Here is a 12,681-nt window from a genome sequence, read left to right as displayed (position 1 = left end):
CTGAAATTAACTTGAGATCGCTGCCTCTAACAATGACATGATCAATACAAGAACGCGTAAGGCGCGTTCCTAAACATTCTTCCCTAGTGTAATCATTAATTACATGTTCTAACCCGTAGCCTGCAAGTAGATTCAGGTAGTCAGACACACCGAACCTGGCTGCATTCATAATATCAACACAATTTTGAGATTGCTTAACGGCTTATAAATCATTGTGATTGGATTTAATTTGTTTATTCTTATGTAAGCCATCCTATAGGGCGTATTCACTGGCCGCCATATTTGAGGTCACTGTTTAGAGCGCATGCTCAGAACGAGCTGACATTAATAGGCTGCCAAGACCGGCAATCTTGATGGTGCGGGGTGCACGTTGCAAAATAACTGTGGAAGCTAGCCATCAGCACGTGCTGAGCATTAGCACACACGGATATGGCCGCCAGTGAATACACCCTATTCGTGTGGCCTTCGCCGGCTTACGCGCGTGTCGGGGGTTACATAGCTTCCTCCCGCCGGGGTCTGCGTTTTGGGGTTGTCGGGGGAATTCGGGAGTCGTTGCCTCCCCGGTGCCTCCTCTACCAACCCTTTTTGACCTTTCCCGAGGCACCTTGGCTGGGTGCTTGATTCAGACGGCGGCCAAGACTGCAGTGGGAGCTACGTGCCTGGCGGACCAATCAGCCGCCTCCCTCTTATCACCTGACGCGGCTCTCTGCGTGGGTATAAGCAGGAGCGTGATGATGTGGCAAAGAGAGGCGTAGTACGTAGCTTCCACCGCAGTCTCAAGTTTGGGGTGAACGGAGTATAGGATGGGCGGAACTACGAAGCTGTGAGATAGCTCCCTGAATGGGCTTGGCGTGGCGCCGAGTAGGCTCTAGCCGTTTGTACTGCCGAAGTTACGGGTGTGTCACCCCGTGTCCGTTCCAAATATAGTCCTTACTAATGAGCGTGTTGGGCGGCCCCCAGCCGACAATTGGACGGTGGACGCCCCGTGACTCCGATAGATTTTAAAATGATTGCCCGCCCAAGAGGGGGAGGAAGCGAGAACCTTTAATGTCCCGCGCAGGGCAGAAAAGAAGATTCGATTTGTGGGACTGGGAACCAAAGTATTCGAAGGGTGTTCTTGCTCTGATGTAAAGTATCGCCGCTGTTGCGCTTTCAATTAAACGTGACTACCCCGGTTATTGAAAAGTCTACCACCGTCGTAATATGTCAGCAGAACCGAACGGTTCTATATGCCCTTTTTTTTTCATGCTTCTGTTAACCGAAGAAGACCTTATCAATGTTTACTTTCATTAATTTTGCGGACCATTTTTAACTGCTGAAAAATATTTAAAAAAAGACGTAGAACTTCGCGGAGCCTGAACTGCAAAAAGACCCCCAATATTTATTTTAGAACCATGTTTAATGTAGGTTATTGCTTTATTAATAAATTTTGTGGCAAAGACAAAAAAAAGGCAATGGCAGTAATTAGGCTTCGAGAATAAAATGGAAACACATCCAACAACCAGTGATTCGTGCATACCAGACCAGCTGTTTAGACAAAAACATTACGGAGAAGGTTTCCGCTTTCGGTACCTTTCTCCACGTCTTGAAAAGAGGACAACTTGATCAGCGAAAAACATGACACAGTTAGTCACATCATGCGCCACTAAACGACTTTGGTTGCTTTTGTTGTTTTTTATCTTTATCATTTATTTATTTTGAGCCTGCGGCGCCTGTATCATGCATTATCGCAGAGGGCAAACAAATTTTAAAAAAGAAAAAATTTACGCATTTGCGGCACAAACAATTTCACTTGGCAGCGCATTCCGTTCCTTGGTGGTTTAACAAAATAATAATAATAACTCTTTCCCCAAATTTTCTGGCATGGAGATTACGTATGTTATGTGATATTTACACTGTTAAATATAATTTGGAGCATTCCAGCAAGCCCTTTCACATAGGATACAAAAATGTGCAATAAAAAGAAAGACCCTCGCTTATCAATTTTTGTTCGGGAGCAGTATGCTCGATAAATTACGGGAATTAAATAAACATAACACATTGAATATCCAGCCTCAGTAAACGTTCAGACCTGGTTGGATATTCCGTCTCGTTGGATATTCAGTCGCGGTGGAATTTCAGGTCTGGTTGGATCTTCCATCTCGATGGATATTCAGTCACGGTAGACAGTCATGCCTGGTTGGATCTTCCGTCTCGTTGGACATTCGAACTTGTAAAACATTCCGTCCCAATTGGACATTCCCTCTGGATGGATATTCCGTCTCGCCTGTCACGTGACCAATTGGATCTCTCGACTCGTTTGATCTTCCGTCTCGATGGATATTCAGGCCGCAAGCACTCTATATCCCCCCTACTCCCCCCCCCCCCCCCCCCCCCCGCCCCTCCACCTGGGCGATTGTCAGGAAGATAACTCAGCTTTCTGAGGGTTGCCGTAGCGTCACTAAACAAGTCACGCTTCGGTGTAATGTCATCTCAGTAATATTGATGTTTAGAATCGTCGTTGCAAGTTATCTAACGCTTTACCTGAAAATTCTAGAAAACGCTTTTCCGTCCTCCGTAAATGTTACAGCCGGCCCGTGACAGAGCAGAACAATATTGCCTGATTATCTTGACAAGCCATCTAAAGCTCACGAAGTCCCATTTACGATTCGTTTCGATTGCCAATAGGCCCTTTTTGGAAACTGTGCGCCCTCCACCAACTGCTGCGTGGATCATCCGAGGCCACCCTATTTGGCGCATATGCGCTTTGAACATGCATTGGTCACGAGTGCTGAGTCAGCAATCGGCGCGAACTCGGGTTCAATCACGTCAAAATATGGCGGCGGGACTTGCTTGATGGACTTTTAGAAGGTGTCTTTGAGACCGCTCCGCACTAATCACCAAAATGGCACGGCCGCATAAAAATCGGGAAATTAAGTGCCTGTATTCTAAGCGTAGATTAGTGGCTTTAGGTTCAAGCGAGCAGGGTAGTGACAACCTGGCTTTGGGTTCTGTCAATCAGGGCAGTGACAACTTGGCTTTAGGTTATGGCAAACAGGGTAGCGACAACCTGCCTTTAGGTTATGGCAAGCAGGATATCCTGGCTTTAGGTTATGACAACCAGGGTAGTGACAACCTGATTTTAGGTTATGGCAAGCAGGGAAGTGACAACCTCGCTTTAGTTTATGGCAATCAAGGTAGTGACGGCCCCAATTTATGTTATGGTAAGCAGAATAGTGGCGATCTTGCTTTAGGTTATGGCGAGGAGGGTAGTGACAACTTGACTTTAGGCAATGGCAAGCAAGTTAGTGACAACTTGACTTTAGGTTATGGCAAGCAGCGTAGTGACAGCCTGACTTTCGGTTATGGCAAACAGTGTGGTGACAACTTTTCGTTGCAGGTTCTCTGTCCTGGACGTGTATACCCTCCGGGGCCACACGCGCCAGGAGTTCCGTTCCCAGCTGGAGCCCGTGGCCACGGGGGAGGCCCGGGTCCTGCTCCTCTTCGCCAGCAAGGAGGACTCCCGCGAAGTGTTCGCCGCAGTTGGCCAGTTGGGCATGACGAGCAAGAACTACGTCTGGATCGTCACGCAGTCCGTGATTGGGGCGCATCCGGGACTGGCGCCGCAGGAGTACCCCGCCGGTCTTCTGGGTGAGCTCTACCGCCCTATGTCATTACCAAAGAAGGCCGGAACACAATTAGTAACACAGATTAGCTAGGAGCGACCAATCGGTGAAGTCATTCGAACCAAGGCTTGACGGCATTGCGTCCAAGCAGACACAGAACTAAGACGAAAAAGCAGCGCAGCACACGTTCCTCCGAAACAGGAACAGAAGCTGGTTCCTTCTCAATAGGGACCTTTAGCAAACCGTTGCCGTGCTCCGCTTCCCGCACTACCGGAGCCTTTCAGGCATGCTTTTAAGCGCGCGCCCGGGTGGTACCATGAACGCAGGGCGCGCGCTTAAAAGCATGCTTCAAAGACTCCGGCAGTGCGGTACGCCGAACACAGCAGCGGTTTGCTGTGTTCGGTTAGAACGAGTTCCCGTTAAACATTCCAGTGGTTCAGAAAGAATGTGTTTCCGTTACTTTTGTCGAGGATTGGTACGTGTCGTTCGCTTAACGTTACATTTGGGTATTTTCATAAAATGTTGCGCTGGATCATCCGGAGATAAAAAAAAAGCAAGCGAGTGAAAATATACACTTCGAACTGCGTGTCAAGTGGCCTTGATCACATTCGTTCCACCTCTTTGTTTTCGACTATCTCTCGGACACTTCGCTCTCCCTCTAAGTCGAAGGTTGAAATATTAGAAGATAAAAAAAACCTAAATGCGTACTAAATTCAGGTTAAATTGAAGATAAATAGACAATAAAAAAAATAATAAAAATGAAACCCGTTTACAGCTCCCTGTAATGCCGGATTAGAGCGCAGCTCTTGAGGAGGAGGATAGAAGGGTACTGAAGGATAGGATGGAAGGGTACTGAGAGATAGGTGACTCCCTGAGGTCACGTGACATCAGGGTGTCACATAACCTCAGGGGGGTCACGTGACCTCAGGGGGTAACCCTCATGACCCTCGTGAGGGTAACCCTCGTGAGGGTAACCCTAGTAACTCTCGTGAAGGCAACACTCGTGACCCTCGTAAGGGTAACTCTCATAACCCGCGTGAGGGTATCCCTCGTGACCCTCGTAAGAGCAACCCTCGTAACCTTCGTGAGGGTTACGAGGGTTACCAGGGTTACTCTCACAAGGGTTACGAGGGTAACCCTCGTGAGAGTAATCCTCGTAACCCTCGTGAGAGTAACCTGACGCCGATCAAGCCGGAAACGGGCGCCTAAGAGCTGCGCTCTAAAAGAACGTCGTTCCCTGCCGTTTCCTCGAAATCGTAACGTGTTCCCATTCAAGTTCCACCCCTGCAAGATGGAACGGCGGCCTTTCTCTGCTCCTCCCGAAAGGAACGTGTTCCAAGAACGTCGTTCCTTGAACGTGCCGTTCTGTACAACACTGCAAAAGGGTGGCGTATAAAGGAGGTCATTCAGTGCGTAAGAGACACAGGGCGCGTTGCGGCTCGAACATCTTGTTATCGGTCGGGCACCTGCAGGATTGGTGCATTAGCGGACGAAAAGTCCGGAGAACGAACCACCAGACGAGAAGCGAGAAGTGTTTCTTTGGTTTCTTAAAGGGGCACTGCAAAAGGACGAAGAAAACCAAATGCTGCTTCGCAAAGGCGTGCCTATGAGTGTCAAAGACGAGCGTTCAGTAACGACGCTGGTTGAGAGCGTCGGATAATGACGACATAGATTCCTAGAGGCACGATTGAAGCGCGTGATTCTTTGCTTGGAACAGCCGTAAATCGGTGGGGCGTTCACATTTTCATAACTGGATGGTAATTCCAACAATTAGAAAGATCGCGTAGGGTTGTTGCACGATCTTGTCGTTTTGGTTCTTTATTGGTTCAAATCACCAATAAAAAATGCGCTAAAAATTCTTAACTTCTTTCACCTAATATGTTCAAAACACATCATATATTTTTTTTTATTTATAATGTGTTGCTAGAGTCCCGCCCACCAATCCAAGCAAGTGCGGTGCAAAAAAAAAAAAAAAAAAAAAAAAAATGGCCCGAAACGCTTTGCACGGTTAATTTAAAGAAGCACTCAAGTGAATTCTGAGATCGTCTATTTATGGAGATAACTTAATTTATGAAATCCAAGAAAAAAAAACGAAATAACACTTATGGGTGGTAAATTTTTCTATTAAAAATCGAATAAAAAATCGCGACACGGCCTCTCATTCTGCGCCTTGGAGCAGACACCGGGACGCCATCGGACAAAGCTTTCAAACACTAGTTGCTGCATTCTACATTAAAAAAAGTAGACGTTTATGTCAAAACATAATGCACAACGCGCCTGAAGATATTAGTAACAGTAACGTTCGGAGGTTCCACACAATTTACTACTATTTTCATTGGTTAAATATTTATGGAGGTGGTGGGAACCCACGAGGAACACTCCCCCCCCTCCCCAATCTCTCGATCCCAAGAGAAAATTTGTGCCTGTGTATTTAATTTCCATTCCTCTGAGTATGCTAAGACGTATTGCTATCTTAGAACTGGTCATTGTTTTTTTTTTATTGAAGCCCAACGAAAAATAGGCCATAAAAACCAAACTTCTTCAAAAGGCACCTGAGTGCACTTTAAGCCGACAATGACTGTAGGAACACGCAGTGATGTAATTAGGGCAAAGAAGTCCCTTAATTAGCACCAAGCAGTGGCGCACTTCTATCCAGTCGGGGATGTGAGCGCGACGTAGCGGTTACTTAATTACGAACAACAGTGGCGCAGTTAGAAAGAACTACTTAACTATTATCAAACGGTGACCTAATTCAAACCTTTGACGGAATTGTATATGTTCAAGCGAGAACATAGTTATGACGAATTGTGGATGTAATTAGGAGCAACAAGTGACGCAATTAGCACCAACCAATCAATGTGTTATTTCTAAACGGTGGCGGGATAAGGAGCTAGTGGTGACTCAAGCGTTGCGCTCAAACAATGATGTTATTATGACCAAACGGTGAGGTTATAGCGGAGTAGATATTGGCCAAGCCACAGACATGTACACATTACCGCAAAAAGTTACTAATTACGTTACTTTTTTAACAATTCTCAAATGAAACGCGTTGCTTTACACCAAAAGTAGCGAGTTACCTTTCTCGTTACTTTGACGACCAAATCCACAACTGCTTTTGTTTCATGGTTTATTGTTTTCTTTTCGGTAGTTGTTGCACTTAAAGGCCGCCGTACAGTTCGCGCTTTCCACTTTTTCTGCGTTTCCTCCTCCCCTGCCCTCCTTTCCTTCCTTCACCGCCCGCCCGCCCGCCCGCCCCCCCTGTTTACCACCCTTCCCCGAGGGGACAACACGGAGAATGGATTAGGAGACGCCTCCGTTAATCCGGCCTAACCCGCCGAAAAGGGGGCCTGCTGCTTGACCAAAAATTATTTCGCTGCTCGAAAAAAAAAAAAAAAAAAAGAAAAACGCCGCGGGCAGCGATTGAATGCACTTTGCCGGATGCGCAACGCTCCATCCGCCTTGAATAAGCTTGTATGCACTGGACTAACATTTTTCGCAGCGCGGCAGGTTTAGTGTAGGTCCTATCATATATAGTCCTGCAAGACTTCCCTGTCCGCCACAAGCTAGACAATAATTCGAGAACATAACGACGGCAGCGTGTTCAAACAGTGTAAAATGAAATGTATATAATATTTATGAGAACACCGTTGTCTTCACTGCTTGGCTTTCAAATTTTTAGCGTTGCCAATAATCGTAATCAAAGTATTTTTATGATTGAAGACCCCTCGTCGTGCATCGACCCCAAGATTACGCTTACGTGAAACATGATTCGGCGCGGAAGCGGCTCGAGTCACCGTAAACTTTTTTTTTTTTTTCAACGTGGATTTTGCTTTTTAATTTAGCTGAAATACCACTGGCAGAACACGAATCGCATACTTGGAAGGTATATACCGTCTGAAAACTCATATAGCTGGTTGAGTGAATGCAATACTATCGCATTAGTTGAGGCTCGATTTGTTGATTCGAACTTCAACAAATCACACGCACCCATTCTCCCTATTCCTGTTTACCCAGTCATAGTCGTTCCCTCACGATGCAATACGAGTACAAGTAACTGCAGTTTATGCATTGTTGACGTTGCACAGCCGTGATCGCACGGTTTTTAGAAGCGCTATAGAACGAGCACAAGCGTCGAATTCCAGTACACTGATTGATTTCTGTCTCACCGCCGTGACGCCACATGAGAAAAGCGATTTCGTTCTGTCTGTGAAATTAGGAACACAGAAATCAAGATATAATCCCGGTGATAAAACAAAGCGAAATGGATCTCTGTAGCCAATACCCAACCATTTGCGAGGTGACTAGGCGAAAGCATATATTACCTCCGTACCTTTACCCTCTGCACACCGCCAGAGAGAGTCATACAAACTCCTTAGAGCTATTGCCAACACGATTGCGTTTGCAAGCCGGTAGTTTGACTCGGCTGGGATTCGTCCCTTTCATAGCTCTCTATGAAACCAGAAAGGTAGATACTTTTCTACATAGGGTGGGTTTGCCCGGGGCCTCCAGTTATTTACGGCCAAAATCACACTGGAGGCGCTTCAGCAATGTTCACTCTGGTCGACACACGTGCACTGTAACAATGCCAGTCGTCTACTCTTTCCGGAAAGATACTTGACGAGCCAATCTTAGAGACCGACGGATAACGAGGCCGAAATTATGCTTATACCTCAAAAAAATTATAACACAAATTTGGCCTCGTCATTCCCAAACTGGTTGCCGGACGAAATTCTCTATGCGTATTGCAAGCCAGGGTTGGTAATAGTTACATAAGATAAGTACGGCAGAATTCCCTTCCATAAATAAAATTATTTGGCTGACGCCAAAGTAACGCGAAATTGGTGCAACGAGTTTTGCAAAAGGGAGCGTAAACCGAAAAAAAGGGGGAAAAAAAGACAGAAGAATAGGAGAAATGAGAAAAAAAAATCTCTGGTGACGTGGCCAAAAAAATTTCTGTTCATGTGATTTTTATTGTCACGTGACCGAACAAAAAAAAATAAGCGAAATAAAAAAAGAACATGAGAAAAAAACCATCCCCTGCCCGGTTTCGAAGCTAGGCCCTCTTGATCGTGAAACTAGCGCGCTATTCGTTGCGCCTAGTTGCGCCAACATAACTTTTTTTTTTCTTTCTTTATTGCAAGTTGCGCCAACATAACTCTGCCTGTAATGCTCACGCATTCTCACATCATAGGAGAAAGCTTAGGTGCCTTCGTCGTTTTTCATGCATGTGTTATTTTTATTTGTGTCAAGAGTTCACGTTCCAGAATGCTTTTAGAGTTTTGGAGCAGAACGAGTTTCTTCATCTGAGTCACCTTCTAGAGCCAGTAGACCGCACTGGGTCCTCCGGCTAATCAAGCAGCTATTTTCAAATTCTCTGACGTGCCCGTCCTCGCATCCGAGGTCGCCGTTTGACAAGCTTATCTTCCACCTGGTAGCCGGAACCCCCAGCAAAGCGCACATGAAGGCTCCCTACCCACGGCAGCTTTGTTCCGTCCCCACTCCCTCTCGAGAGGATGGCTCGCCCCGAGGCTAATCCCCATTCTCTAGACGCCCTTTCCACCCAGCGCTGGCCCTTTCCCTCCCCGTCTCCAGCTTCGGGAGAGAAGGTTCTTCCCTGCAGAACGTCCCGTTTGTACAGCGGCCTTTAAGCAGTAGCTTCCTCGCGAAATTTTTCATGTGATTTTTTCCCGCTTCACTGAGAATAGATCTCCGGCGACGCTGAAGAGTCGTCCACATTCACCAACTCTTGCTTGAGCAAGAGATTGTGAATTTGGGATTCCTCTCTCTCTCTCCCCCTTGTTCTTTCTGCTTCTAAACGTTTGAAGTTGACAATGGGTTTTGTGCCTTCCCGCGTTGACAACCTCCGGATTTACATTCGGTCTGTTCACGATTCCAGAAGGCTCAACCAACGAACCTTACTCTGTTAGCCATGGGTGAAAGACATACCCAACTGTAGAGTTGGACTGACGTGTACAGCGATAAACGTTGGTGCACTGTCATACTGTTTAGTTGTTCTTCGGTTTGACCATCTCCCTTTGTCGCAAAAGATGCACACTAAGGTTAGAATTAAAGCGAGGCAGCTTAAATATTTTCGTACACGTTACTCCTCAAAAGTAACTCAATACTCTCACTCGTTACTTGGCCGTTATAGAAACTTAGTACGTTATACGTTCCTTTTCTAAAAAAAAAGTAACAATATACGTTGCTCGTTACCAAAAAGTAAATAGGTAGAAATAACTCGTTACAGCAATGCGTTACGTACACGCCTGCCTAGCGGTGGCGTAATTTTGACCTGGTGCTGAGGTTATTTTAACTCAGGATGACAATGGTGGGTTTAAGCGGTGACGTGTTTATGACCAGACGGTGACGCAATATTAGGAACAAGCGGTGACGGTATTACGTCCAGTCAGTGGCGTAATTATGATGAAACCGTGACGCACGTTTCAGGTGGTGACGTAATTTTGTCTAGCCGGTGACGTAGTTATGACCAAGCGGTGAGGTACGCAGGAGCAAGCATAACCTAAGCGCGACCAAGGGAAGAACATATGACATTTTAATTACCCGAAGGGAAAAAATGGATTTGTCACAAAATGTAGACAACTGTAGATAAAATGTTTACGTAATTTTCCCAAACTTTTCAAAAAAAAAAAAAAAAAATGCCAAAAGATATACCTTGTTGAGCGATCTTGTAGAATCTTACCATAATAAGATATTCAACCCAACTTTCGGTGTATGTGTGCCTTAAGCTTCGAAGTTCAGGTTGCACAATATGAGTTATATGGCTGGCACCTAACCATTCCCAGCCCCCAAAAAGGGACGCAGGGTCGTTGAGCCGACTACCTGCCTAACCGTGACGCAGCCCTAGTTTCATCGCTAATTGGTAGACACTAGTGCAAGCCGAACGACCTTCTGGTGTGCATCCGTGTTGCTCCTGGAAGGGGGGGGGGGGGGGGGGGGGCTTTACCTGTATAGACGCACAGTGGCTCTTTACTCTGAGACGAGCGTACCCTAAACTGCTCCAGAAGAGCGCAAAAAGAAAAGCGACAGAAAAGCAAGAGGGAAAAAAAGTAGACGCCAGTGCAGACTACTTCAGACGCGTTCACTTTGTCGCAACGGGTTGAGGTAGTTTGAGTGTGTTTTTTTTTGTTTGTTTGTTTTTTATCCTTGAGCTTGTGCCTGGACTCTGTTCAGTGCTGCCGGGATCCAATTGTTTTATCAGCCGCTTTTGTGATTAAGAATACCGCTTGCAGAACGCAGCGAAGCCTTGAGAAGAAAAAAAAAAAAAAAAGAAGAAACCAAGAACGAGAAAAGGTTCTCACAAGCCAAGATGATCGCACTTCAAACGGATAGAGAGGAGAGGGCGTAAAACAATAGCTAAAGAAATAAACGCCACTGATAGGGCCCGTCTATTGAAGATAGATCAGTTTATAAATCTTTTTTTTTTTTTTTTTTTTGCATTCACCATTTTTAATAAGTTTAGGGTCCTGCTGGTATTAGTACGAATATACGCGAACGTGGGCTCAACCGAAAGAAAGCACTCAATCAAACAATAACGCAAGATTCTGTTGACTCCATTGAGCTGCAGTGACCTAGACTGAGGTCTTCCAACGTCCTTTTTGCGCCCATTGTGCCATATCATATGCAACCAAGTTCATTAAAAAAAAAGGTTCTTCCTTTTCCGTCCTCTTGGTGCTTATTGTTTCATCCCAGATATTCCCGAACCCAGTTTTCTGACAGGTGGCGCCACTTCTTTTGAAACTGGTGGATTGGCTCAAAAAGAAAAATTATTTTCTTTGTAGATTTACTTTCCTGTTTCGCGCGCATTTAAAATTTCTTTAGAACGAACTTCCTTAAAAATTTGGCGAATAAACTAGCAATTTTAATTTCACGCGTGTAAGTCCGCATGCGCTGGTTTGCCGATTCACTAAAGGAATTCGCCCTCAAGGTGTCTAATACCCCTGCCAGACGGGCATTTTAGAGGCCCTTAAAACGAGCTCCTTTATAAAATCGGCGAACCAGCGCATGCTGTAGGGCACGTGCACACTCAACATCGCGAGCTGACTGGCTGATTTTTTTAAAGGAGCTTAGTGAAAACGAGCTTTAGAACGCCTTCTGACAGGGGTATTAGGTGCCTGTGAAAAAGGGGCATTATAATATTAACCTAGCATTAGATTGGCGTTAATCTCTACTGTGCTAATAAAAAAACAATAAAGTTATTTAAAAAATTTAGAATTGCACCAATCTTGAAATATTTAATTAACGAATTAGCCACCCGGCAGGGCTCTACTGCTGCCCAAACCTGCGGCTTTCGAACCCCCTTCCCAGGATCCGTCTACAAGTCAACAGAATGAGGCAACAAAAATTAAGATACCGATCCTTCCACAATGTAGGGAAAAAAATGTGCCAAAAGAACTCTTCTTGGAGAGGTGCCCTGCATTATTGTAGCATTCGTCTGATTCGTTGCATGGACCCAGATTTATTTATAAAGGGACAGTCTTAAAACTGCCGCCTTCTGAATTTCCGGAGGCAAAAAGGAATGGTGAGGTAGAGTCCTGCACTTCGCACAAAACAACCCTTCCCCTTAAAAAAAAAATCAACATTTCAAATCGTGTCAAAGTTTAAGAAACTCGGACTGTTGAGCACCTACTCGACCTCTACTTGCACGTTGGCTTGCGCGCTTCTGAATGATGTCGAAGATGGTGTCCACCTCATGAATGGAATAATTCCTGTAGCAGAAGAATAAAACTATGGAAGTATAAACGCGTGATCAGCAATATCACTTTAACGTTCTCTCTTCCAAATGAAGCATAAACTGGGCCGCTGTGGAAGGTGGCGACAGGACCAAATGTCATTTAGAAGCATAAAAGAGGAAGTTCTGGAGCATGGTTGACCAGGGTCATCCAAGAGTACCAGGAGCCACCGGCGCATTTGCATTCAAAAGAACGAAAAGAATCTCCGAAGGACAAGGTCGGCGCTCCTCCTAATGAGGGAAGGAAGTCGGCACTCTTACTAATCCCGCAGCGTCTGTAGTATCCGTGTGCACAACTCGCCTCTTGGACGACGGTAGATCGAGGTT

General features: G+C 45.6%; 1 protein-coding gene across 1 annotated transcript in view; it reads left to right on the top strand.

Moving 5' to 3' along the window:
- The first annotated feature begins 1,617 nt into the window (after positions 1-1,617).
- LOC8051576 (glutamate receptor ionotropic, NMDA 2B) overlaps positions 1,618-12,681 on the top strand; it is a 46,366-nt gene continuing 35,302 nt past the window's right edge. Inside the window, exons 1-3 of the mRNA XM_042294831.1 lie at positions 1,618-1,625; positions 2,938-3,279; positions 3,380-3,630. Of these exons, the coding sequence (XP_042150765.1) occupies positions 1,618-1,625; positions 2,938-3,279; positions 3,380-3,630 (601 nt within the window). The remainder of the gene's footprint in view (positions 1,626-2,937; positions 3,280-3,379; positions 3,631-12,681) is intronic.

This window comes from Ixodes scapularis, unplaced genomic scaffold (assembly GCF_016920785.2).
Source record: "Ixodes scapularis isolate PalLabHiFi unplaced genomic scaffold, ASM1692078v2 PGA_scaffold6__148_contigs__length_123643588, whole genome shotgun sequence".
NCBI lineage: Eukaryota > Metazoa > Arthropoda > Arachnida > Ixodida > Ixodidae > Ixodes > Ixodes scapularis.
The sequence above is the reverse complement of the archived record's forward strand: the minus strand, read 5'-3'. Positions and strand labels throughout refer to the sequence as shown.